Source organism: Melopsittacus undulatus, chromosome 8, assembly GCF_012275295.1.
Source record: "Melopsittacus undulatus isolate bMelUnd1 chromosome 8, bMelUnd1.mat.Z, whole genome shotgun sequence".
NCBI classification, from domain to species: domain Eukaryota; kingdom Metazoa; phylum Chordata; class Aves; order Psittaciformes; family Psittaculidae; genus Melopsittacus; species Melopsittacus undulatus.
In genome coordinates, this window is record NC_047534.1 from 56,605,583 (window position 1) to 56,626,819 (window position 21,237).

The following is a 21,237-nucleotide window of genomic DNA, read 5'->3' on the forward strand; positions in this document are numbered from 1 at the left end:
GAGGTAAATACAAAGGAGCAGGGGCAGGGTGAGCCCAGCACTTACTTCTGGAGGTGCAGGTGATGCGGCCGCTGCCCTCCCCCAGGCAGGTGCAGTCCACCATCATCCAGCCCTGGTATGGCTTCTCCCAGGTCTCACCCACCACATAGGACGTCCCGGCGGTGTTGTCGTAGCACCTCTCGGCTGTGAGGGGGAAAGGGGATGAGCGTCCGCCCAGAGCTATCCCACACTGGGGTGCAGCAGGGAGGACAAGGAGGAAGCCATGCACCTCATGGAGCTGGGGAAGAAGGAGGGAGCCATCACCTACCCACAGGCTTGCAGGTCCACTCGCCCTTCCCGTTGCCCAGGCACACGCACTCCAGCATGTAGCCGCCGGTCTCGTGGGGCCGGCGCCATGTATCGCCGATCTTGTAGGACTGGCCTCCCTCATGGCAGCGGTCTGCAGCAGAGAGAGGGGAGCTGAGGGGAGCCCCACACTGAGGACAGCAGTGGGGTGATGGTGTAAGTGCTGCCTGGCATGGGGTGGAGGGGACAGGTGGGGTGGAGGTGTGGGGCGCTGAGGGAGCAGGGTAGCCATGATTGTGCCGCCTCCACAATGGCGGTTGGTGTTTTCCACAGACAGCCGCCATTTTCTGAGCCTCGGGTCCTATCCTCTCTCCTCAGCTAACGCCCTCCATGTTTGAAACCACAGCCAAGGCCTGGCTGGTGGACGGGCATTGAGGAGGTGCTGTTTCTCCCTCATGAGGGCTGCTGAGGGAGGGTTTGCCGCCATCTTGTCCCGAGTGGTACCTCTTGGGCTTAGAGCTGTGTGTCCATCCCTAAGTGGCGTGTATGAGGTTCTTGGGGTGACACCGCAGTCAGACCTTGGTTCTGTTGGATCTGGGAATGCCACCCTTTGGAAAGGCAGATCCTTAACCAGCCACTGCCCACAGCCCTGAGGCTCAGGGTCAGGTAGGGAAAAACATGGACAAGGGCGGTTTGCAAACACAGGGTTTTCTTCCAAGAAGACAAAAAAAAGGAGGAACATATACCCAGTCATTTATTAGGAGCCACTAAAATGTCTCATTGGCTCGTTTCTGAAAGCAGGGAATCTAAGAGTTACAAAGATTGATTGGAAACCAGTTGCAGTCAGTGAGACCCTCCAGTGAGCTCTAAACCAGGCCGATGATGAGGAAACGAGACTGCTTTTATGTCTGCAATTTCCTTGCTGACTTTCTTTTCTTACAACACTTATCATCCCTGCCCCAAAAAAGCCATTAAATTCAGAAGGGCTTCAGCTCTACTTGTTAAATTCAATACATTTTGTCCATGCCATAATGATGGCTGGCTTCCGAATCCTGTGGCAATGCTGCTATGATCAGAATGTGTGTTTTAAAACAAGAATCTGGGTACTTTTAAGAACAAGACTTTGCTCAAAAGTGCCTCAGGGACTTTGAAACCTCCATGTCCTGACACACAGTGATCTACATCTGTGCTCACAGAAAGTCTAATTGTGAACCAGAGGGATACAGTGAACAATTGACTCAGTAAGGAAAGGATTCCATACAGAGACGTGAAAGGCAGAGCTGGGATGAAGAACCGAGGGAAGAGAAGGAACAAGAGGAAGGTATGTGGCCAGCTGGCAAAATGGAATTGCAGAAACACATTGAGCTGGTGTCTGGATGTCAAATCCCAGTTCCATCAGGGACAAGTGCTGGCATGCTTGTCACCAGCTGCACAGCAGACCCTCACTTGGGTTTTCTCCCAGTCAAAAAGACTGTTTTCACAAACTCACCTGTGAAGATGTAACACACTCTTGTATATAGTGAATGTACTGACCTGTATGCTGGACACAAACAGGAATTTTTCACCTATGTTTTTACACAGAGCCATTTACCTCTTAAAAAAAAAAGAGGAATTTGGTTGTGCAACTGTCTGTACATGGGGCAAGGAATTTCAGTTCCAAGATTTTAAGTCTTTGGATTAAACCCCCAAAGATTCGCTTTTGGAACACTGTGTAAGTTGCTCTGGAAAACGTGATACTAAGGAACAATAGCTCTAGTAATAGGCTCTTGGTTACATACTGGCAATGGTGCAGCTGATTCTCCCACGTCCAGCTCCAATGCAAGTACAGTCCCAGATCATGGAGTCCTTGGGGCGCTCATAAGTCTCCCCTACTCGGTAAGTGGATCCAGTGTATTTGTCAAAACAAGTTTCTTCAGCTGTGAGGGAGAAAAATCAGCTTCATGTAACCATGCCAGTAACACACACAGGCAACAGAAACACACATTCCTCACCTCCTCACACAAATGCTTTTTTTCCCTGGGAATAAAAATGCATGTCAATCTCCTATTTCTTCCTGGGATGGAACAGCAGAGAGGAAGTTGAGTAAAATTCACCCCCTCAAGGTCCCCATGATGCTGAATAGCCCATCTTCCCTCCCCCAGAGGGCAAGAAGTTGAGCATGGCATGTGGCAGGCATGCCCTGAAAAAATCAATCCCAGCTGTTTGAAGTGCAACAGAACCAAAGACAGGAGGGAGCAAACATCCCATGGAAGCTGTGTGCTTTGTCATGTTAATCCTCATTCTGACTTGGCAAAAGAGAGAGTATATTAATCCCAAAATCTACAGCAGTCCCAAAGTCAACAGCACTACTTGTGAGTTGTTCACACTCGTGCATGAATAATTGATTACTGAATCATTATGTCAATGATGCCACCAAACTGAGATCTGCAGCAGGACAACCTTCTTCACCTCTGGACAGATAAAGCTGTGTCATACAGGAAACTTGCTATTGGACTGTGAAGCTGTAAAACCTGGGAACTCTTGCAGGGGAAGAAAAGGTAAATTGAACTCTCTTCTATGGAGGAGTAAGGAGACTGAGTACTCCTCAAAATACTCTAGCTGTGAGGCAGGCAGCACACAAGGCTTGCAAAACAGATTGCTGGGACATTCCCATCTGTCTTACATGAACACTATCAGCCAGGAACCAGTTTTTCTCTCTCATATCTCTACAGCAACATAAAGAAGTTATGGCAAACCAGTGGCTTCAAACCAATAAATACAGACAGATTGCATCTGATAATCTAAACTACATGGTATCCCAGAGAGATGCATCTTCCAGCAGACGTTGCATTTAGACTTCTTTGTGTTACCTAAGCTTTTTCTGCAGAAGACTAAACAATCTCATTTTACACTCAATTATAGAAAGCTCACAGCACAGGGGGCTGTGGAAAGCTGTAAGCTGAAATATATTTAAACAAGCTGACGACACTGCATAGCTATGAAAAGTTGGGGTGAAGCAACCAAACAGCAGAGCCAGAGCTGCAAAGTGACTCCAGATTTGAACTTCCCCGTGCGAGTCCAGGAGTCAGTTCAGTTCATTATAAAGAAGAGGTTGGCTCCAGAATTACTGTTTAGGTCCAATCCTCCAGAGGGATGAGTGATGTTTGGCTCAGGGTTCTGCTGGCAGGCCCATCACTAACGACAAGCATTTCTTAAAATCCCAAGCCAGATCTTCAGTGTAATTGAGTGTAGATCCGTTACTGTCCCTAAGTACCAAACTTCAGCTGAAAAACGCGGACTGCCAGCTATATCTCGGTACAAAGCTTAGCTTACTCGGCATCAAAAGCTACGCTGAGGTCTTGGTGCAGACAAAAGAGACCACCAACTTACGTTCGGGCTTGCTTTCGCAGTTAAACCCTCTGCTTCCACCATAGCAGGTACAGACCAGCGTGTTTCCCAGGTAAATGCGCTCCCACTGCTGGTTTATCTGATAGTATCTTCCATTATCATAACAGGTCTCTGGGCGGGGGGAAGGGGAACAGAAGGAGAAGCAGAGGGGGGAGAGAAAGAAAAGTTGGACGTTACGGACGGCAGCGGCACGGCACAGCAAACCGTGCCTACAGCGGCATCAGCTGCGCCGCAGCCTCACACGTGTGCGGTCCCCCCGGGTACCAACGGGCCGAGCTCCGGAGCCGCCTGGGGGTCACCCAGCGGGACCGCGCCCCCCTCCATACCCTGCCCTGCCTGCGGGACCCCATCCCGGCGCGGTACTCACGCTTGCCCTGTGCGGGAGTGCCCTGAGGTACCGAGGTGGTCTGCGCCTGCCGCCGGCTCTTGCCACCGCCTCCGCGGCGCTGGCCGCCTCCTCCGCCACCCCCTGCCGCTGCAGCCCCCAGGCAGAGAGCGAGCAGCGCCAGCCGCCACGCTGTGCGGCACGGCATCCTGGCACGGTACGGTATGGAACGGTATGGTATGGTACGGTACGGTACAGCACGGCACACACAGCGGAGCCGCTCGCAGGCAGCCCGACGGACGGGACAGCGGCGCCGCCCGAGCGCTATATAGGGCGGGCGGTGCGGGGAGGGGGAGCCCGGCGCCGCCCCGGCGCCCATTGGCCTCGGCATCGCCGGGGGCCGGGCGGGGGTTGCCATCGCCCTGTGCAGGCAGGCGGCCCGGCCCGGCATCCACAAAGCTGAGCCGAGCCGAGCCGAGCCGAGCCGAGCCGAGCGGAGTCGAGCCAGGTCGGGTCTAGGCTGAGGAGGGAGCCTATCCCGGGTGGGATGCCCGTCCCCGTGAGGAGAGCTGACTGCAAGGCGGTCGTGCCATTTTGTAGAGCGTTTGGCTTAACAAAATGGCTTGTTTTAGGAAGAGACAAACTTTTTCTCTGAGCTACGCTGCTTGTAAGTTGATACCGCTCTATTCGGGAGGAATAATGTTCCTCACAGAGGGAGAAGGTGAGGAGTAACATATGTACAGGGTTGGAAATGGGAAGCCAGAAGTGATGCTTTATCTCCTGGTGACTCAAGGTTAATATGTTTCATGTCTCACTTGGAAACTAAAAAACGGATTGGTTACAGTCTGTTCCAAACTGTAACAGCCTCTTTCCTTGACTTAATTTCTTGCTGCCCAAGATCAGTTCTGAGAACAAAAGAAAAGTGAAAAAAAAAGAGAAATGCTAGGATCTGACCCCCCTTTAAGTCACCCCTTCAGTGTGATGATCTAATGTAGCCCTGCTGAATGCAACTTTTGGCATCATCTTTCCCGTGTCTTCTGATAGCCATCTCTACTGTTTGAGGGTGTCTCTTTTCCATTGTTTGAAGGAGAGGAGAGAGTGTGCACTGTTATTGTGGCTCTCAAGTAGGAAGCTAAGTGAGCAAAGAATGGTGTGCCTCATCCTGGTCCAGTGCCTGGACCAACGCTCAAGCTCAGGTCATATAGGAAGGTTGTGTTGCTAACCATCTTCCTGACCCTCAGGCATAGAATCATAGAATCATAGAATTGATTTGAGGTTGGAAAAGACCTTTAAACTCACCAAGTCCAACCATTACACTTGTCATTATTAATCTAGAAGTCTGCTGTGGTTCTTGATGTGTTAAAGCAACTCTCCAGAAAAATGTGTGTGTGTAGTATACTACAGTGTTTCCAGACATCTTAAACTGGATATCCACAGGTCTCCATAAGAGTTCTTTGGCAAGCTGAGCACCAAGCTTTATTTCTACTTACTGCAAACCAATTGTATTATCTCTATGGAAATACAAGCAATAATATCTCACTTGGGATGAAGACTCTTTCAGTAGGCGGCGTACAGATCCAGCACCTGCTTTGTGCCAGGAAACCACGTAGTTGTGATGTCAGGTAGCTGTTTTCAAAGAAATTTCTATTCCTCTACGAAGAGTGCCCACAGACACATTAACACAAGCTTCCCTGCTGAAAACTTACTGGAAACTGAAACCCGAGCTTGCAGTTGAGGTGAGCTCAATCCCATCTCTCCTGGTTTTTATTTTTAGATGTGCTGCACTGCATTTTTTGTGGTTGTTGAGTTACCAGACACTTCTCAAAATAAGCACAGTACTAAGGTGGCCATAGTGAGAGAGAGCATTAGCTTTTGGAGCAGGGAACATCATCATAAACTAACAAATATCTGGTTTCTTGAAATGAGAGCCTGCTTTCAGGAAGTGTTCCTGCTATTGTGTGACCTGAGATAGGAAACATCATCTTCAAATTGCAGCTTATGACATACCTGGAGTTCTCCGATAAAAACCATGTGGAGAGCACATTGTCAGAAAATGGTGCTGCATGACTCTATAACTGGGGTCTGTTTTACCTATCCTGCTCCAAAGGAAGCATTACTGAGTAGAAATCAGTGCAAGAGAATTTTCCTTCCAGGAAACATGCATGTGCAGTGAGGAGGCAATTTTAGGCCATTTTATCCAGTTAATGTGTATAGGTCTTGGCCACATTTTCAGTTCAGTTTCTTCTGCTCAGTATGCAATGTAGTGCCAGTGGATATACAAACATGTCCCCCTGTTAAGCTCACTTGACATGGAAAAGGAACTGGTAATGAGGAGTCTTCAAGTATAGGAAGACTATAAGCAAAAAATGCCAGAGGAAACCTGCTTAAAATGTAAGAGCTAAGGACAGGTAATCCATAAGGAACAGGCTATGGTGCAATGAGCAAACATGAGGAAGCAACCAGCACTCCTCACTGTGGAGAAAGAGCCTGTGGGTGCTAGATGCACTGCAAACAGAGCCCAAGTGGTCTCCAGAGAGTTTAAAACCTCTGTAAGTCTTGGCATTGGAGGAAGAGAGTCTCTGCTCCCAAGAAATAAGACTTTTAGATGCATTTCCAGGATGCTGCTTTTAGTGACCCCCATTTCCAGCGTGCTTTTAGCGACTGTTTTGAAATGTCATTTAGGTTTTTACACTGACACGCTTCTCATGAAGACTGAATGATGGGCATGGACCTCATTTCCCATGGCTGCTTCAAGTCCAGTTCATGTTAAGCCTGCACTGCACCTAGGTCTTCAGGAGCAGTTCTAAGTATTTACACAAGACTGAAAATGGAATTCACTCTGAAAACTGAATGAGAAATATGGTGTTAGTAAGTATGTGACTGTGTCATGTGCCTTCCACAGCACAAATGTACACAGGGACAAACGTAAGATTCTTGTTTAAGAAAACATTACTGGAAGCGCACAAAACACAATGATCATTTCCAACATTGCTCAAATTAGTTTCTTGCATACCCATTATTTGTTAGCAGCCAGAAACAGTGTTACAAGTCCTATTTCAACACCACTTGGAACAGCCTGGTTTCACTTCTAAATGAATCTGACAGTAATTAGGACACTAACATGTAGTAATTATCATATTGCATGCTGTTAGACTTTCTGAGATGTCTCCTATTGATTTTAGGAAATGGATGTTAACTCCTTTGTCTGTTCTGCTGTCAGTTCCTCCCTTGAGCTAACAGAGCATGGAAGAGCAGGAAGATTCACCTGAAGACTTTCTTACGATGAGATCAGTTTGAATTTATAACCACCCTTCTGTGGTTTTTGAATCCAAATAAGGATTAAGAATGTCCTAAACCTCTGCCTTAGCCATGGGTATTCTGATTCATGGTTTTCTTCTGCTGAAATCCTAACTTTTTAACTCTTGGTTAGAAAAGCACACACCCTTACAAGGTTCCCTGACTATTGTTGCTCTGTTGTGTTGCTCTGCAGATAAACCTCTCCACTGGATCGACTTGATCTCCTTTACTGCACACACTCATGGGGGGGCTACACATATGACTATGAGAACGGTCTGCCCCTGTAACCATTCTCTTGCAAATTCCAACAGCAAAGTGGGAAGATGAATCAGTACAGAAAGGACCAAGCTAGGTCACTTGTTATTCTTTCAGCAACATGGGCTTAATCATCCCCTCCTAAAATTATCACTCAGAGGAACAAGAACCATAAAGACAAGAGGTCAGGATTCCTCTCCTTGACACCAGGAGACCATTAAGCACTTCCTGCAGTTCCCAAATATTTTGCAAGAACTCCTCTTGCGAGCTGAAAACTTCTGAATCATCACAATTTCAAGTCTGTGGTTTTTGTTAGGTCACAGCGAAATCCATTTCAGAGGCTCTGCTGCACAGTGCTTCATTCACTCCAGAGTGTCTCATCCAGGAATCTGGAACATCGCTCTTTAAATGAAATCCGTTCCTTCTGCCTGTTAACGGTGACTTCAGTGGTACATAACTTTATGTGGTTGCAGTGCAGGAATGAATTTCGTTGTGTATAAATGGTTCGTGACTGGGCATTAATTAGGTCCTTGGCACTCTCAATGGAAATTCCCTTTTCCCTCCTCCCCAGTCTTACCTAAAATATTGTTCAGTGTCATCAAAGCAGAAAAAAGCATTTCCTCTCTCTAGCTACTCAGCGATTATGTTACTTAGATTTGGTCTACCTGAACTGTTGCAGTTTGCCAGTAATGAGAAGTTCATAGCCACAAGCCTTGTTTTGCAGTTGTGTCTGCACTACTGTGAGCCCCAGGCTTTCAACACTCCTGAGTCACTCTCTGCAAAACCAGAGGAAGAGCTTTGGAGGCAGCAAGGGGAGAGATTTTCACCCTTTTCCAGGTAGAGAGGTTCTTTGGGGAATTCTGATTGTTTGGTTTCCTGATTCTTTAAGGAAGAATCACATTAAAAGTTATTTAAGAATGAAAACTGGGATTCTTCACTACGAGGGTGCTGAGGCACTGGCACAGGGTGCCCAGAGAAGCTGTCGCTACCCCATCCCTGGCAGTGCTCAAGGCCAGGTTGGACACAGGGGCTTGGAGCAGCTGCTCCAGTGGAAGGTTCACCCCCATGGTAGGGGATTGGACTTTGATGAGCTTTAAGGTGCCTTCAAACCCAAACCATTCTAGGACTCCATGAGTCTGACATGCTTCCTAATGAACTTGGAGAAAAATTAGAACTCATGTCGCTGTGAATTGCCAGGGAAGTACCATAGGACAGACCCTTGTTCAGAACAAGAAGCTTTTGGAAAGGCAGAACCATCTTGAAATAGCTGTAAATATGTTCTTCATCACATTTGGAGATGTTTGGCAGAGATTTTCACAGATGTCTGAATTCTGTTGCCCTAAACCCTTTGGAAATCCCAGCCTGCTGCATTGCTGGGGAAGTTCTGCAGCACTTCTGAGAACTTGTCAAGACAGCTCTGGAAACCTGAATCAGCATTCTGGGATGTGCCATGGGCACTGTTGAACCAGGCTGCATGACCTTTCTTGAGACACCAAGCATGGGGTTGCTAGGTCTTGAAAGATGTTATTTTAGGCAGATTTGGAACTAGTTCATTCTAATGAAGGATGTTCCATCTCCCCAGTTGATGTCTGCTCTGCTCAAAGGAAATCCCCCTCTAACTGGCTTCTTGTGCCACTGATTTTCCTCCTTTCAGAGGTTAAGCAGCCCCCAAGGACCACTGCAGGGAATGGGCAAGCCTTCTCCTCCTCCTTACATGGAAGGAGATGGGATCCTGCAGCTTTTCCTCAAAGCAGAGAGAGCTCCAAAATGCCCTGAAACAGGGCTACCTGGGACAAAATGTAGTAGAGAGGATGGCTGCAGGGAGCACGGGGGTTTACACTGCTGTGACAGATCAAGTATGAGGAGGCAGAAGCCTCCTTCAGTCCTGTACAAGCCTGTAAACATCAAGCATGGACAAAGGAAGGAAAAAGGTTATGACAGCTGGAGAAGCACAGTTTCTTATGACTGTTATTTGCCTTTTAATCTCCGTGTTTTGGCCAAAATCCCACCTACTGGTGGTAATAGGGTAAGGCTCCTAATTCTTGTGTCTGTTTTTATTTAGTCATTCCTGGTTTCTAACAATAACTTGACTTTTGAGTAATAGAGGGTTTTTTCTTTTAAGGGAAGGACAACAGTTAGTTACATCCATGTTCTCCCTCAAAGCACAGAAACAGAACTGGAACCCTCCCTTTTTTCCACTGCAGTCTTATAAGTACTAAAGCACTTAACTGTTAAATAACAGTGATATCACCACCAGCAGCATGAGGTGAACTTGGCCACAAACCCTGGTGTTTGAGTGCTATTGCTTTTATTCTCTCCCAGTGAATATGGCAAATCACACTGAGTCTTGTTTGGTTTTAGGCAGGCCTGGTCAACATCCAGAAATAAATGCTAGTGCTGGGTTGAGCTTGGCTTGCTGCAAGGAAGTTGAATATACTGAGCAAGCAAACAGCTATTTATTATGATGATTATGGGGAGTGCATAAAGGGTTGAAATTAAGAGTCACAAAGGGCTGAACTGAGCCAGGAGCATCCAGAAAGAAAATACTTTGGCTCCAAGCTGCAGTTTGTCTCCCATTTCCTCTTACCCCTTCCACCCAGCCATACATGCAGCCAATGAGTGTGGATAGCTCTTTGCTGCCAATAATTTTGGAGGGTTTGCCTTTTTTTCCCCCTTCCCCTCTTTCTTTTACAGTTGGTAACTTGATTTTTTGGCTGCACTCTCACATGAGAGAAGCTTTCACTTGCATTTGTTTTTCAGCCCTGCCCAGGAGTTCTCGTTGGCTGCCTTTTAGACTTTCCAGCTTCCGAGGAAGAACTTGGGTCTTCTCCTTGTCTTCATTCTCACTTTCTTTTCCCTCCTCTTCCACCCTCTCCCTTCCAGTACTCCAGGTCTGCTGGCCAGCAAGATGTTCCCTGGTTTCTGAGGTATTTATTTTAGCTTGGCTGTTTCTGTGGCCCAGCAATAGTGTCACTTCTCCTGTGGGATGTTCACAACTATTCCTCTTCTGTGGGTGGGAATGCAGCCCAGAGTGAGGCCCAGTCAGGGCTGTTTCTGACTTATGCAAACCCTTTGTGGAGGATGAGTTTTTAACAAGAAATGTTAGTGAAGCAGCCTGGAACTTCATTCTGTGTTCATTACTCAACTCGTTCTGAATCTGAAGTCAGGGCCTCTTACAGGTGTGATTCTTACCTAGGGAGCTTTGCTAGTGGAGAGCCTTTGTCCTGTATAGCATAGGTATTGGTAAGATTTATTTCCTCCAAAGTCACTTGTATTGGAAACTTCTAACTGTGAAGTCAGGCTGAGAATGGAGCTACCTCAGTCCTGTGTCTCATTGTGTAACTTTCCAGTGTGCTTGCATGTTAAAATCTATATGTGCTTTGAAAGCTGTACCTCATGGCAAAGGAGTTTCTACACTGACGCAGAGAATTTCTGCTCCCTCATGAACCCTTTGAATTAATTCCTCACTTTCAGATTTTATTTTGTTTTTTTGCAAATAAAAGACAGACTAGGGACAATGTGGGCCCTCTCTGGAAGCTACTGGGAGAACTGGCTGCCCTGGGTTTGGAGAAGGCTGAGGTTCTGAATGACTTCTTTGCCTCAGTCTTCATTGGCAAATGCTATGACCACACCACCCAAGTCTTGGAAGGCAGATGCAGGGACTGTGAGAATGAAGATTTTAGACCCACTGTAGGAGAGGATCTGGTTCGAGACCATCTTAAGAACCTGAACATACACAAGTCCATGGGACCTGATGAAATCCATCCACAGGTCCTGAAGGAGCTGGCGAGTGAAGCTGCTCAGCCACTGTCCATCGTATTTGAAAAATCATGGCAGTCAGGTGAAGTTCCTGATGACTGGAAAAAGGGAAATATAACCCCCATTGTCAAGAAGGGGAAAATGGATGACCCAGGAATTACAGAGCAGTCAGTCTCACCTCTGTGCCTGGTTCTCCTGGCAGGCATGCTAGGGCACATGGAAAACAACCAGGTGCTTGGTGACAGCCAGCACGGCTTTACTAGGGGGAAATCCTGCCTGACCAATTTGGTGGCCTTCTATGATGAGGCTATGGAACTGATGGACAGGGGCAGAGCAGTTGATGTCATCTACCTGGACTTGAGCAAAACATGTGACACTGAACCACACGACATCCTTGTCTCTAAATTGGAGAGACATGAATTTGATAGGTGGAGCACTCGGTGGATAAAAAACTGACTGGATGGCTGCATGCAAAGAGTTGTGGTCAATGAACCAGTGTCCAGTTGCAGACCAGTAACAAGTGGTGTCCCTCAGGGATTGGTGTTGGGACCGGTCTTGTTCAACATCTTTGTTGGTGACATGGACAGTGGGATTGAGGGTGCTCTCAGCAAGTTTGCCGATTATACCAAGCTGAAGGGGGCCTATAAGGATGCTGGGGATGGAGTCTTCATCAGGGACTGTAGTGATAGGGCAAGAGGTAACGGGTTCAAACTTAATCAGGGGAAGTTTAGATTGGATATAAGGAAGAAGTTCTTTCCTGTGAGGGTGCTGAGGCACTGGAATGGGTTGCCCAGGGAAGCTGTGAATGCTCCATCCCTGGCAGTGGTCAAGGCCAGGTTGTACAGAGCCTTGGGTGACATGGTTTAGTGTGAGGTATCTGTGCCCATGGCAGGGGGTTGGAACTGGATGATCTTAAGATCCTTTCCAACCGTAACTATTCTATGGTTCTGTGGAATGTTGATCATAGTGATTATTGTGGTCTAGACCTTTATTTGTTTTGTGTTGGCTTTGTTTTGCTGGCACCCAAAACTGATAATAGTGTGCATATGCTTTTTTATTATGTCCTTGTTCTGGCTCTGGAGTTACTTTGCATCTTGAGCTGGCTTGGAGGTTTTATTTTCAGTCTGTATTGAACTACCTGTCCATGAAATCATAGAGATTTGGAGCTGATGCTTTCCAAATCCTCACTTTTTTACCTTTCTGATAATATTTACATGGTTTGTAGTGTTCCTCACTCTTGAGATGATGAATTATTGTAGTAACAGTAAATATACATGGTTCTCATGGGCCATTTTACATAATTCTTTTTGCCATCTATACTGACACAGTCACACTAAAGGAGTTTGTGTATGTAAAAGAAAGCTTTATTGCTGACAGTATTTAGTCATTGATGTATGATTGCCTTAGCTAGATACACTGCAAGAGGTTTTCCACTGGGACATGACAAGTGAAAACAAGTCAGTTTGCCCAGAACAAGGATCCATGCCTATGTTCCAGGAATTTGATGCACTGCTTCCAAGTGCTTGCACACTGATTTAAAGCTTCAGGCACATCTCTTCTCTCAAGACCAGCACGGAGTATGTGGGGAAGGGATGGCATCATAATTTAACCTACACATTCTTGCCTACACCTCTTCTGTAGTGGCATAGAAGCAGTTACCATGTAATGGATGGAAAACTAAATCCTTTTCCTGGTTAAAGGAGGTGACTGTAGTCCAGCCTGTTAAACTGAACAATAAAACACATGTTTCTCTTAAAATAAGCAGGATTTGGGCCTGTTAGAAGGTAGAGTTAGGGGCTTTCCAAACTGGCTAACTATTAGCATTTCCATAGATATGGAAACAGAGGGTAAAAAGGGGCTTTCAAGGGAAAGAAAAGCCTAAACAGTCTGACACAGTCTGGAGGGGAAAGCTTCTCATTATGTTGTCCAGGATAGCTTCTGGCAACACCAAAAAAGCTGAGCATAATTCCTAAATGAAGTAGGAAGTTTTGCAGACATGCATCATGTGTTATGGTCGTGTTAAAAACAAATACCCCAAAGCTTTTGATGATGCATCTGGTGTTTGTACTCATTAAATATTTCCCAAGCTTGCCATATTTATTAGCGGCACATTTTTACTTAGCTGGGTCATGCAGAAGTTAAAGCAAACATTACCTAAATACGTGTCATCAAACAGGGCTCTTAACCCAGCTAGATTAGTATAAACTACTTGCTGACCATTCTGTGCTGAAAGATTTATAGGGGCAGGTAGAAGCTTCAGAGTCTGGAGATAGACATTGCTTCTGCATTTGATTATCCTCTCCAGATTTATATACAATGTGGAAAGAGGTCATAGCTAACTTCTTTCCAGGAACAGCATTCATATTTTCCATAGAGTGCATTAGTGTAAAATGCAGATTGCATGCACATTAAATGAAAGGTTTTGACAGTGTGTCGCTTCAATTAATTTAGTCAGAATGTAATGTGTAATATTGAAGGTAAGTGCTACACATGGCATTTATCTCTTGACTGACACTTCCTGCTCACTGTTCTTGGGTTCTGTTTCAGCGCTGTGCAGGGATGTGGAAAGGAGAGGCTGTAAAAGGCATGTGGAAATGAGGGGCTGTAAAAGGCCTGTGTAAGTCTTCTGTCTTTAGAGAGTATTTTGCTGAAATATAGCTTCTAAAAATGACTCTTTTTTTTTCCTCTGGTAAATAAACCAGACTGAGACACTTCTTATAGGGAAAGCCTTGAAGGAGAAAACAGAAAGGGGAAGAGAGAAACATACCTTTCATAGGAAGCTTTTATAGAAGAGGGAGCATCTGTGCATGGGAAAGAAATACTTAAGACAACAAAATTCTAAGGATCACAGGAAAATCAGTAGTATTGTATCAATGTTGTTGTAAGATTACTTTATGGTAGAGCTTTGGGTCCTGGACTACTGGTGGTTAAGCTCCTTTGAAATGCCTGGGGCTCAGGTCAGCGTACAAACATCTACCTCCCATGTGTTTTAGACCTAAGATAGTTTGACAGGCCAGGTCTAAGGGACTTGTAAGCCTAAGTCTAACTGAAAAACAGTACAATTTAGGTTTCTTGGTACATGAATGTATATAGGCATGTCTTTTAGACCTCTGGCTCCCGTAGGATCTGGTAGAAGCACTGACAAGGGGAAGGTAGGTCAGCAGCATCAAGCTAGAGGCAACCCAGTGCACTGAACTCCTTACTGTTGTTGGCTCACAGCTTAGAGACCTGCAATGGACTTTTTGCAGCTGCAAGGCTCAGATGCTAACCCTACAAAGATTAATTAAGGTGTCTAGCTTTACCTGTTGCAGTAATTAGACTTTTTGATTTACATTGGCTGTCACCTGAATAAAGCTAAGCATGTGCTTTGTCTCTCCAGAGCCTGCACCCCACACCTCTGTGAGCAGCATTTCAATATATCGCTACCCTCAGCCTTGCCACTGGGAAAGTGTGTATGAAAAGTTGCATGACAGGGTCATAAATTACATGGATAGTAGAACAAATCTTGGCAGCAGATCATAGCTGCTGGAGAGATGAGAACTATGGCATACACATGAGGAGAAAAGGAAAGGAAGACTAACATTTAAGAGGAAGGCAGGAATTTTGCTACTAGACTGTTCTATTGAAATGAGACCATTTCTGACCTTGGTTTCTTTGGGTTTGGTCTACTTATTTCTGTTAATGTTTTCCTTTTTGTTTAACTTCTCAGGGAATGATTGATGCTTCAAGACCATTAGAAATTCTGCTGTCTTTATAGGAAACCAAAATCCAAACCATAAAGTGAAACTGATTTTTAAGCAGGCTGGAGCAATCCCACAAAAGCATTTATACTGTGCATGCCTACGTCTAAATCCATGACTGCAGCTATATCCTTAAATTAGTGTGTCAGCCTTCATGGGATGTGGGCCTAAATACTCTTCCCATGTCTAGTGTCCATCACAAAGTCTAAACACCATTACCATGTAAAATTCATTTTTTTGCCTTTGAAGTTTCGTAACCTTATAACATTCTTAGAAATGTGTTTGAAAACTGTAGTGTGACTTTAAGGCATGCTTGGAAAACCTTCAAACAATTACAAATATGCACACACAAAAAATGTGTGCTTAGATGAGGTAATCCACAAGAGGGTTTCCACTTGGCCTTTGGAAAACCAACTATTTTATATATAAATGTCAACGTTAATTAAAAATCAACACAAAACAGGAAGTAAAAACCCATAATGGTGTATTGGTTATGATCTGAACACACTGATGAAGTCCTACCCCATTACTAAGAGTTTATTCCTGGGTTTGGAGGCAAACAAAGAAGGAGAGATGCACCCACTGGAGGATGCAGCCCATCAGATGATTTCATATTGATCAGATGATTTCATATTGAACAACTCTCAAAGACATTGTGGGGCCTTGTGTATGAAAACGGAGCCTCTTAATCCTTTTGGCATCTGTAAAAATCCCTCCCATGATTTAAGCATGTTGGCGAAAGTCCTCTCCCTTGAGAGCTGCTGTTGTCTGCGTAGGCTTATACCATGAATCAGTGAGGGCTCAACAGACAGAGTTAGTATTTGTGTGCTTATGCTCTTAACTGGCGTTTATGAGTGGTACTAAATGGCTTTTTGGATACGGTCCTCAGATACACAGAATGTGCCTTCCAACACTGCTGCCTCTATCCAAGCTGCTGGAGGGGATAGGAAATGGCCTGAGTTTAATCCATCCTCAAGACAATCTTAAAATGATTCATTTACACTTGTCCTCGGGTGCCACACAGCAGGTTTCACTACTACTGAGCTTTCCCAGAAATCTGCTTATTTATTACTGCTGCCTAACACCCTACACTTTGTTGTAGGGATGGAAGAATGTGCCAGCGCATTCAGGGCACACTTCACTACCTCGCTTGAGAACGTTCCCAAATCAGAGCACTTTAAATCAGAAGTGATATGCAGAAAGATTTCATTTCAAAACCATTCCTCATAGTGTGTCCAGGGCTATGAGCACCATTTCTTTTTATGAATGCACAGGGACACTGCAAACATGCCTCAGCTAAGGGTGACTGCTTACATCTTTAAGTCCTGTTCAGTCAAATTCTCTCCTAAATGGTAGACTCAATATAAATAGATGGTGAACTACACCCACCTTCTTCCACAGCTAAATTATCAGAATGGTGTGTTGACACTTGGAAGGGGTGGTGGGGTGTTAGGTGAATGGGAGCCCCAGGATAGAAAGCCAGCTGGCAGAATCAGGTTCCCCAGGAATGGAGCGTGCAGGGTTTCCCTCAGGTTACTGGAGTTCACTTTGTGTGCCATGTGAGGTTTAGACAGTGGAAAAGAGAGTGGTACCTCTCTAGCAAGGTAGTTTGCATGATGCTCATCATTGATTAATGTCTTTTTATCCTTCTGCTATGGAGATTAAGTCAAGGGGGGGCTTTGTAAACTGCCAGTCCACATGCTTCCCTGATGCAAAAAGCTTCCAAGTATAAGAAGAAGTGATTTAGACCTGCTGTATGCTGCTGTGATGAGGGTGACTTTCCCCATGTTTCTTTCTTGCCCATTTGATCTGACATGCTGCCTGGACTACTGACCACAGGCAGAGAGAGCCAGCTGAGAAAGCAGCCCTGTGCCCTTCCTACCCATGGAAAAATGATCCATTAGATCTCTGAGGATCCTTTTTAGCACCTGCGTGTGAACACAGATGGCTGGACCAGCTGATGAGCATCCAGCCCTCCTGCTGTGTGGCTGCTGTCACTTCCAGCCCAAGTTACATCACAGTGCATGTGAATATGGACTGTGATTATGTAGTTCTTAGACAAGCATGTTCTTGTTTGCATATATAATTCCAGTGAGCTGTATGTTTAAAGAAGAAATTAATCTCCAGGGAAGGCAACACTTTCTGAGCTTCAAATGCCACACTAGAAGTCAGTCACTGATTTGTTTTGCCTCATTGAAAGAAGAGACTTCATTTATAAAAGTGAGGTTTTGATGTTGATTTTAAATCCAAGCATAGCTTCAGGGTGTTTTGATCTGGGACTTTAGAATTTAGATTCATAGTCAAATTTACATTCACATGTCGCTAGATATTCATGTTGTATAAATTCTGTATAAAAGAACAAAATCTATAGTGTTCATTGGGTGGGAACTAGAAGACATAACTGTTAAACTGGTGCTGGAAGAGTCAGCAACAGGGGCAGCAACACCTGTAGCAATGACATCCCAAAAGTCAGGGGTTTTGGTAGGGGAAAGGCTCAGGAAATGCCCATAACTGCCTGTGAATATCTAGAAATCAGTGTTCAGTCTTTCCTGCTGCTAGGGAATGTGAGTGAGGCTGCAAGCACCTCCAGTCTTGCGAAGGAGAAAGGAGACTTTTCACCTGTCCCCATCTGCAAGTTGCCAGAGGCAAAGAAAGTATAAACACAATAACTCACTGTGGTAGCAATAGCTTTGCAGTGAACTGCACAGTCATCCTAAACCCCCTGGTTACGTTATAAGGGTATGCTGAGCATGATGAATGCTTCTGGTTTCAGATATTCCAGAGAGAACATTTTTTATCTCTCTCTCCTCTTCCAGACGTCTACCAACTGTGTTTGCATCTAATAAAATCCAGATGCGTCTTGAAACAAAATCTTTGCTATATTGGGTTGCAAAACTTGTCTTAAAATTACAGTTGTGACATTCTTAGCAAATTCCCTTTCACTGCAGTGGACTCAGAGCAGGAAGCTGTAGGTTTTCTGACAGTGGAACACAGACAGAAGGTGTTTATTCTTATCTGCCAATAGCAGTCTTACTGCTCTGGGGTGCTCTGGTAGACAGGTTCTAACATGGCTTGCATCTAAGATTTGTAGACAGCTAGGAAAAACTAGTCTGGTTTCTCCTAACATAGTGTGTCCTTATCTATATGTGGCTACAGGGCATCTGAAAAATACTATAGGGTGTCAAGATGACCTGAGGAATTAAAATAACAGTGTACACATTGCAATTTGGAGGCGTGCTGCCAAAGGAAGACATTTTGGGATGCTATGTCAAGGCATTGTTTGTGACACGTTATGGCAGAGGGCCAAGCTAGACAAAAAGTGAATTTATAGTGGGTCTGTTATAACTACAGTAATAACCATCTTTTATGCTGGTATCACAGCCTGCTTGTGTTTGGTTTAAAAGACCAAAGGACTTTCTGTGCAACCTTGGCTTGAACATATCTGTCTTAAATCATCTCCACTATCACTACAGTAAAACATCGTGGATCCTTATGTTATTGTATTGTCGATCACCCCATGCACAAATACCTCTTCCAGAAATCTTCCCTTAACCACATCTTTGGTATGTGCAGATTGTTGCCAACCCAATTGCCATTTTAAGGTCTATGTTTCAGGCTTCTTTGAAGAACTGGAATGTTCTGATTGCAAGAACTGGTCCTCCTGGGGTCAAAAGGAATGCACATGTGGCCAGATGCTGCTGAGTGCCAGTTTGCCTTTCTGAAACAAATGCATCTCAGATTATCACTGTTTTTCCCTAGTGGTTCCTCAGGTCAGGTGCTACATGGAATAGCATGATGCTGACTATGCTCTTTTTTAATCCTCCAATTGTTTTTGAGTCAAAGAAAACTTTCAGAGCCCTTCCCTTTGAAAAACTGGAAGTTTACAGGGAGAAAATCGGTTTTCAAGTTCATCTTTACAGGGAAAATAAGTCTTTATTTTGAACAAACAAATGTATCATTTATGTAAAGAAAAAAGCCAAAGAAACGTTTCAACTTAAATGTCATGGCAGATGCTAATAATAAATGGGAAAAGAAACCAGTCTAATGTCTATGAAGGTTCCTGATACTGACTTGAAAAACACTACTGAGGGAACTCAGGAAGGCAAGATATTAAAGCAAGGATTGCTTCCTGAGAGGTATATTAAAGTGTCATAAAGCATCAAAAAAGATGTGTATTTTGGATGTCATAAGTAGAAATGACAGCACAATAAATGAAAGAAAAGATGGAGATCTCCACTCTACAGGTCCTAACATCAACCATTAACTCTGCTAATGTGTGTGTATGCTAATGCAGCCTAGTTTGTGTTGAAGGTACAGAAGATGAAGAGCATCCAGTGTCTTCAGAATACTTAGATTTTTAAGAAGTTGCCTCTGAGAACAAATCAGAAGATGAATAATTGAATAATGGAATTACATTAAGGAAAAACAAAATCCCAAAACTGTTTTTCAAGAACTACCATGTCTGTCTCCAGTTAAACATCTGCTGGGCTTCACCAGTGAAACACAGGCATATGCAGGTGGGCAAGTCACAGCTTGTATCACATACCAGCCATGTGCATTGGTGAGCTGTAGCTGAGCAGTACAGCCCACTGCAGTGTGATGTCTGTAAGGAGTTTTCCAGGCTGCAACACAGAAGACTTGAGCCCAGGAATTTCACTGGTTATTGTCCTTCAACTTCACACTGAAGATATTAGGATTCAAAGTTTGGGATCTAGGTTACTTTCAAGTCCATGGTAGAACTCCTTCAGTTCTAAGAAGTTCAAGGCTTCAGCTGTTAATCATCTTGACTGCAGAAAGGAATTGGATGTAGACTTGTTTACTGAGGGTGCATGTAATCATTGAAAAGTAAGGTTACAGGACTCTTCCTCTTTCTTTCCCTTTTCCCCCTTCTCTTTTTAATCTCTTCTGCTCTTTCTCTCTCATTCTCTTGTTCTCTCTTCCTTTATCCCATTCTTTCTACTTTTCTTCCTTCCTTCTTTTCCACAGATAAACCTCACTTTCCCATTGCTCTTTTTCTACTGGTTCCATCTAGACTTTTTCCAGTTTGGCCCTAGCCAACCCATTGAAAGGCTGGAGCACCAGAATAAATGGAGTGGTATCACAATTGATCAGACAGAGCATGGGAATAACCCTCTGAGTCTTGCCTACAGTGTTCTGCTTCTCTCCATTCCTACAGTTCAAAAAGAGAACTGTAATTTTTGGCAACAACATCTTACTGATCCTTTTATAAGCTGAAGTTTTCCTTATCCCTTAGTTCTCTGCTAGAGTTTTGTTGCTGTTCCCTTTATTGCGGATCAATCTTCACTTGTCTAAATCAGCTTTCATGTTATTGACTTCAGAGGTGATGGCAAGGTCATTTTGGAATCTGACACTGTCCTTGAGATTCTTGGAAGTTTTGTGACTTTTGGCCACACACAAATGTCCCAGTTACGTTCTATTTATTCTTGACAGCTGTACTAGGGAACTGTGTTTTAATTGGAATAACTTGAATCTTTAGCTTAAAGCCTCTCCCTAAAAAAGAAGCATTCGAGACTGAAGAAATTCTAAACATAATCATATTTAATGCAATCCTTATCCTATCTTATCTCTTCTTTCTTTTGGTATTTGAAAGAGATCAAAGAAGTGATTTATTCATAGTCCTTTCAAGTGAGCACTAGCAGTTATGTTCAATGTTCTAATGATGTGCAGCAGCAAGAGAGAAATAGAAACTGGATTATGTGGCAAATGGTTCTTTTTTCATGCATTCTGATGACTTGCCATGGATGGAGCATCCCAAGAAATACGTGAAGTTTACATACAGAGTAACAGACAGAACAACAAAAATGCCTCTCTTGCTGGCTGGGCTGTATGAAAGCAGCAGCTCTGCTCCTAAAGTAAACTGCAGTTCAGGTGCCTCATGTACGTGTGTTTGTGTATATGTGTGTCCTTTGAAAACAAACTGGGGTGAATCACGTTGGAAGAGCTTCACAGACGTGTGTTGCTGGCAGAGCCCAGAATAGCAGTGTCATGGAAAAATCAGCTGCTCCAGGCAGGTAGGGACAACAGTTGTTTTCTCACTGCATAAACCAGGAGGTTTTTTCCCCTTCACTTTATATTCCTAACTTGTTCTGTACATTTCTGCATTCCCATCAGTATACTGGAGACCGGTGTTCTTTCAGCAACTGGCTTTTAAACACAGATCCAGCTGCT

The 21,237-nt window shown here is 44.5% G+C and overlaps 1 protein-coding gene across 5 annotated transcripts in view; it reads right to left on the bottom strand.

The window, feature by feature from the left end:
• FN1 (fibronectin 1) overlaps positions 1–4,229 on the bottom strand; it is a 54,269-nt gene extending 50,040 nt beyond the window's left edge. For all 5 annotated transcript variants that reach the window (XM_034065511.1, XM_034065514.1, XM_034065513.1 and 2 more), the window contains exons 1-5: positions 4,040–4,229; positions 3,655–3,783; positions 2,064–2,201; positions 308–439; positions 46–183 (exon numbers count right to left, since the gene is read on the bottom strand). In XM_034065511.1, coding sequence (XP_033921402.1) covers positions 46–183; positions 308–439; positions 2,064–2,201; positions 3,655–3,783; positions 4,040–4,205 — 703 coding nt within the window. In that variant the 5' untranslated portion in view covers positions 4,206–4,229. The remainder of the gene's footprint in view (positions 1–45; positions 184–307; positions 440–2,063; positions 2,202–3,654; positions 3,784–4,039) is intronic.
• Between the last annotated feature and the right edge of the window lie 17,008 nt (positions 4,230–21,237).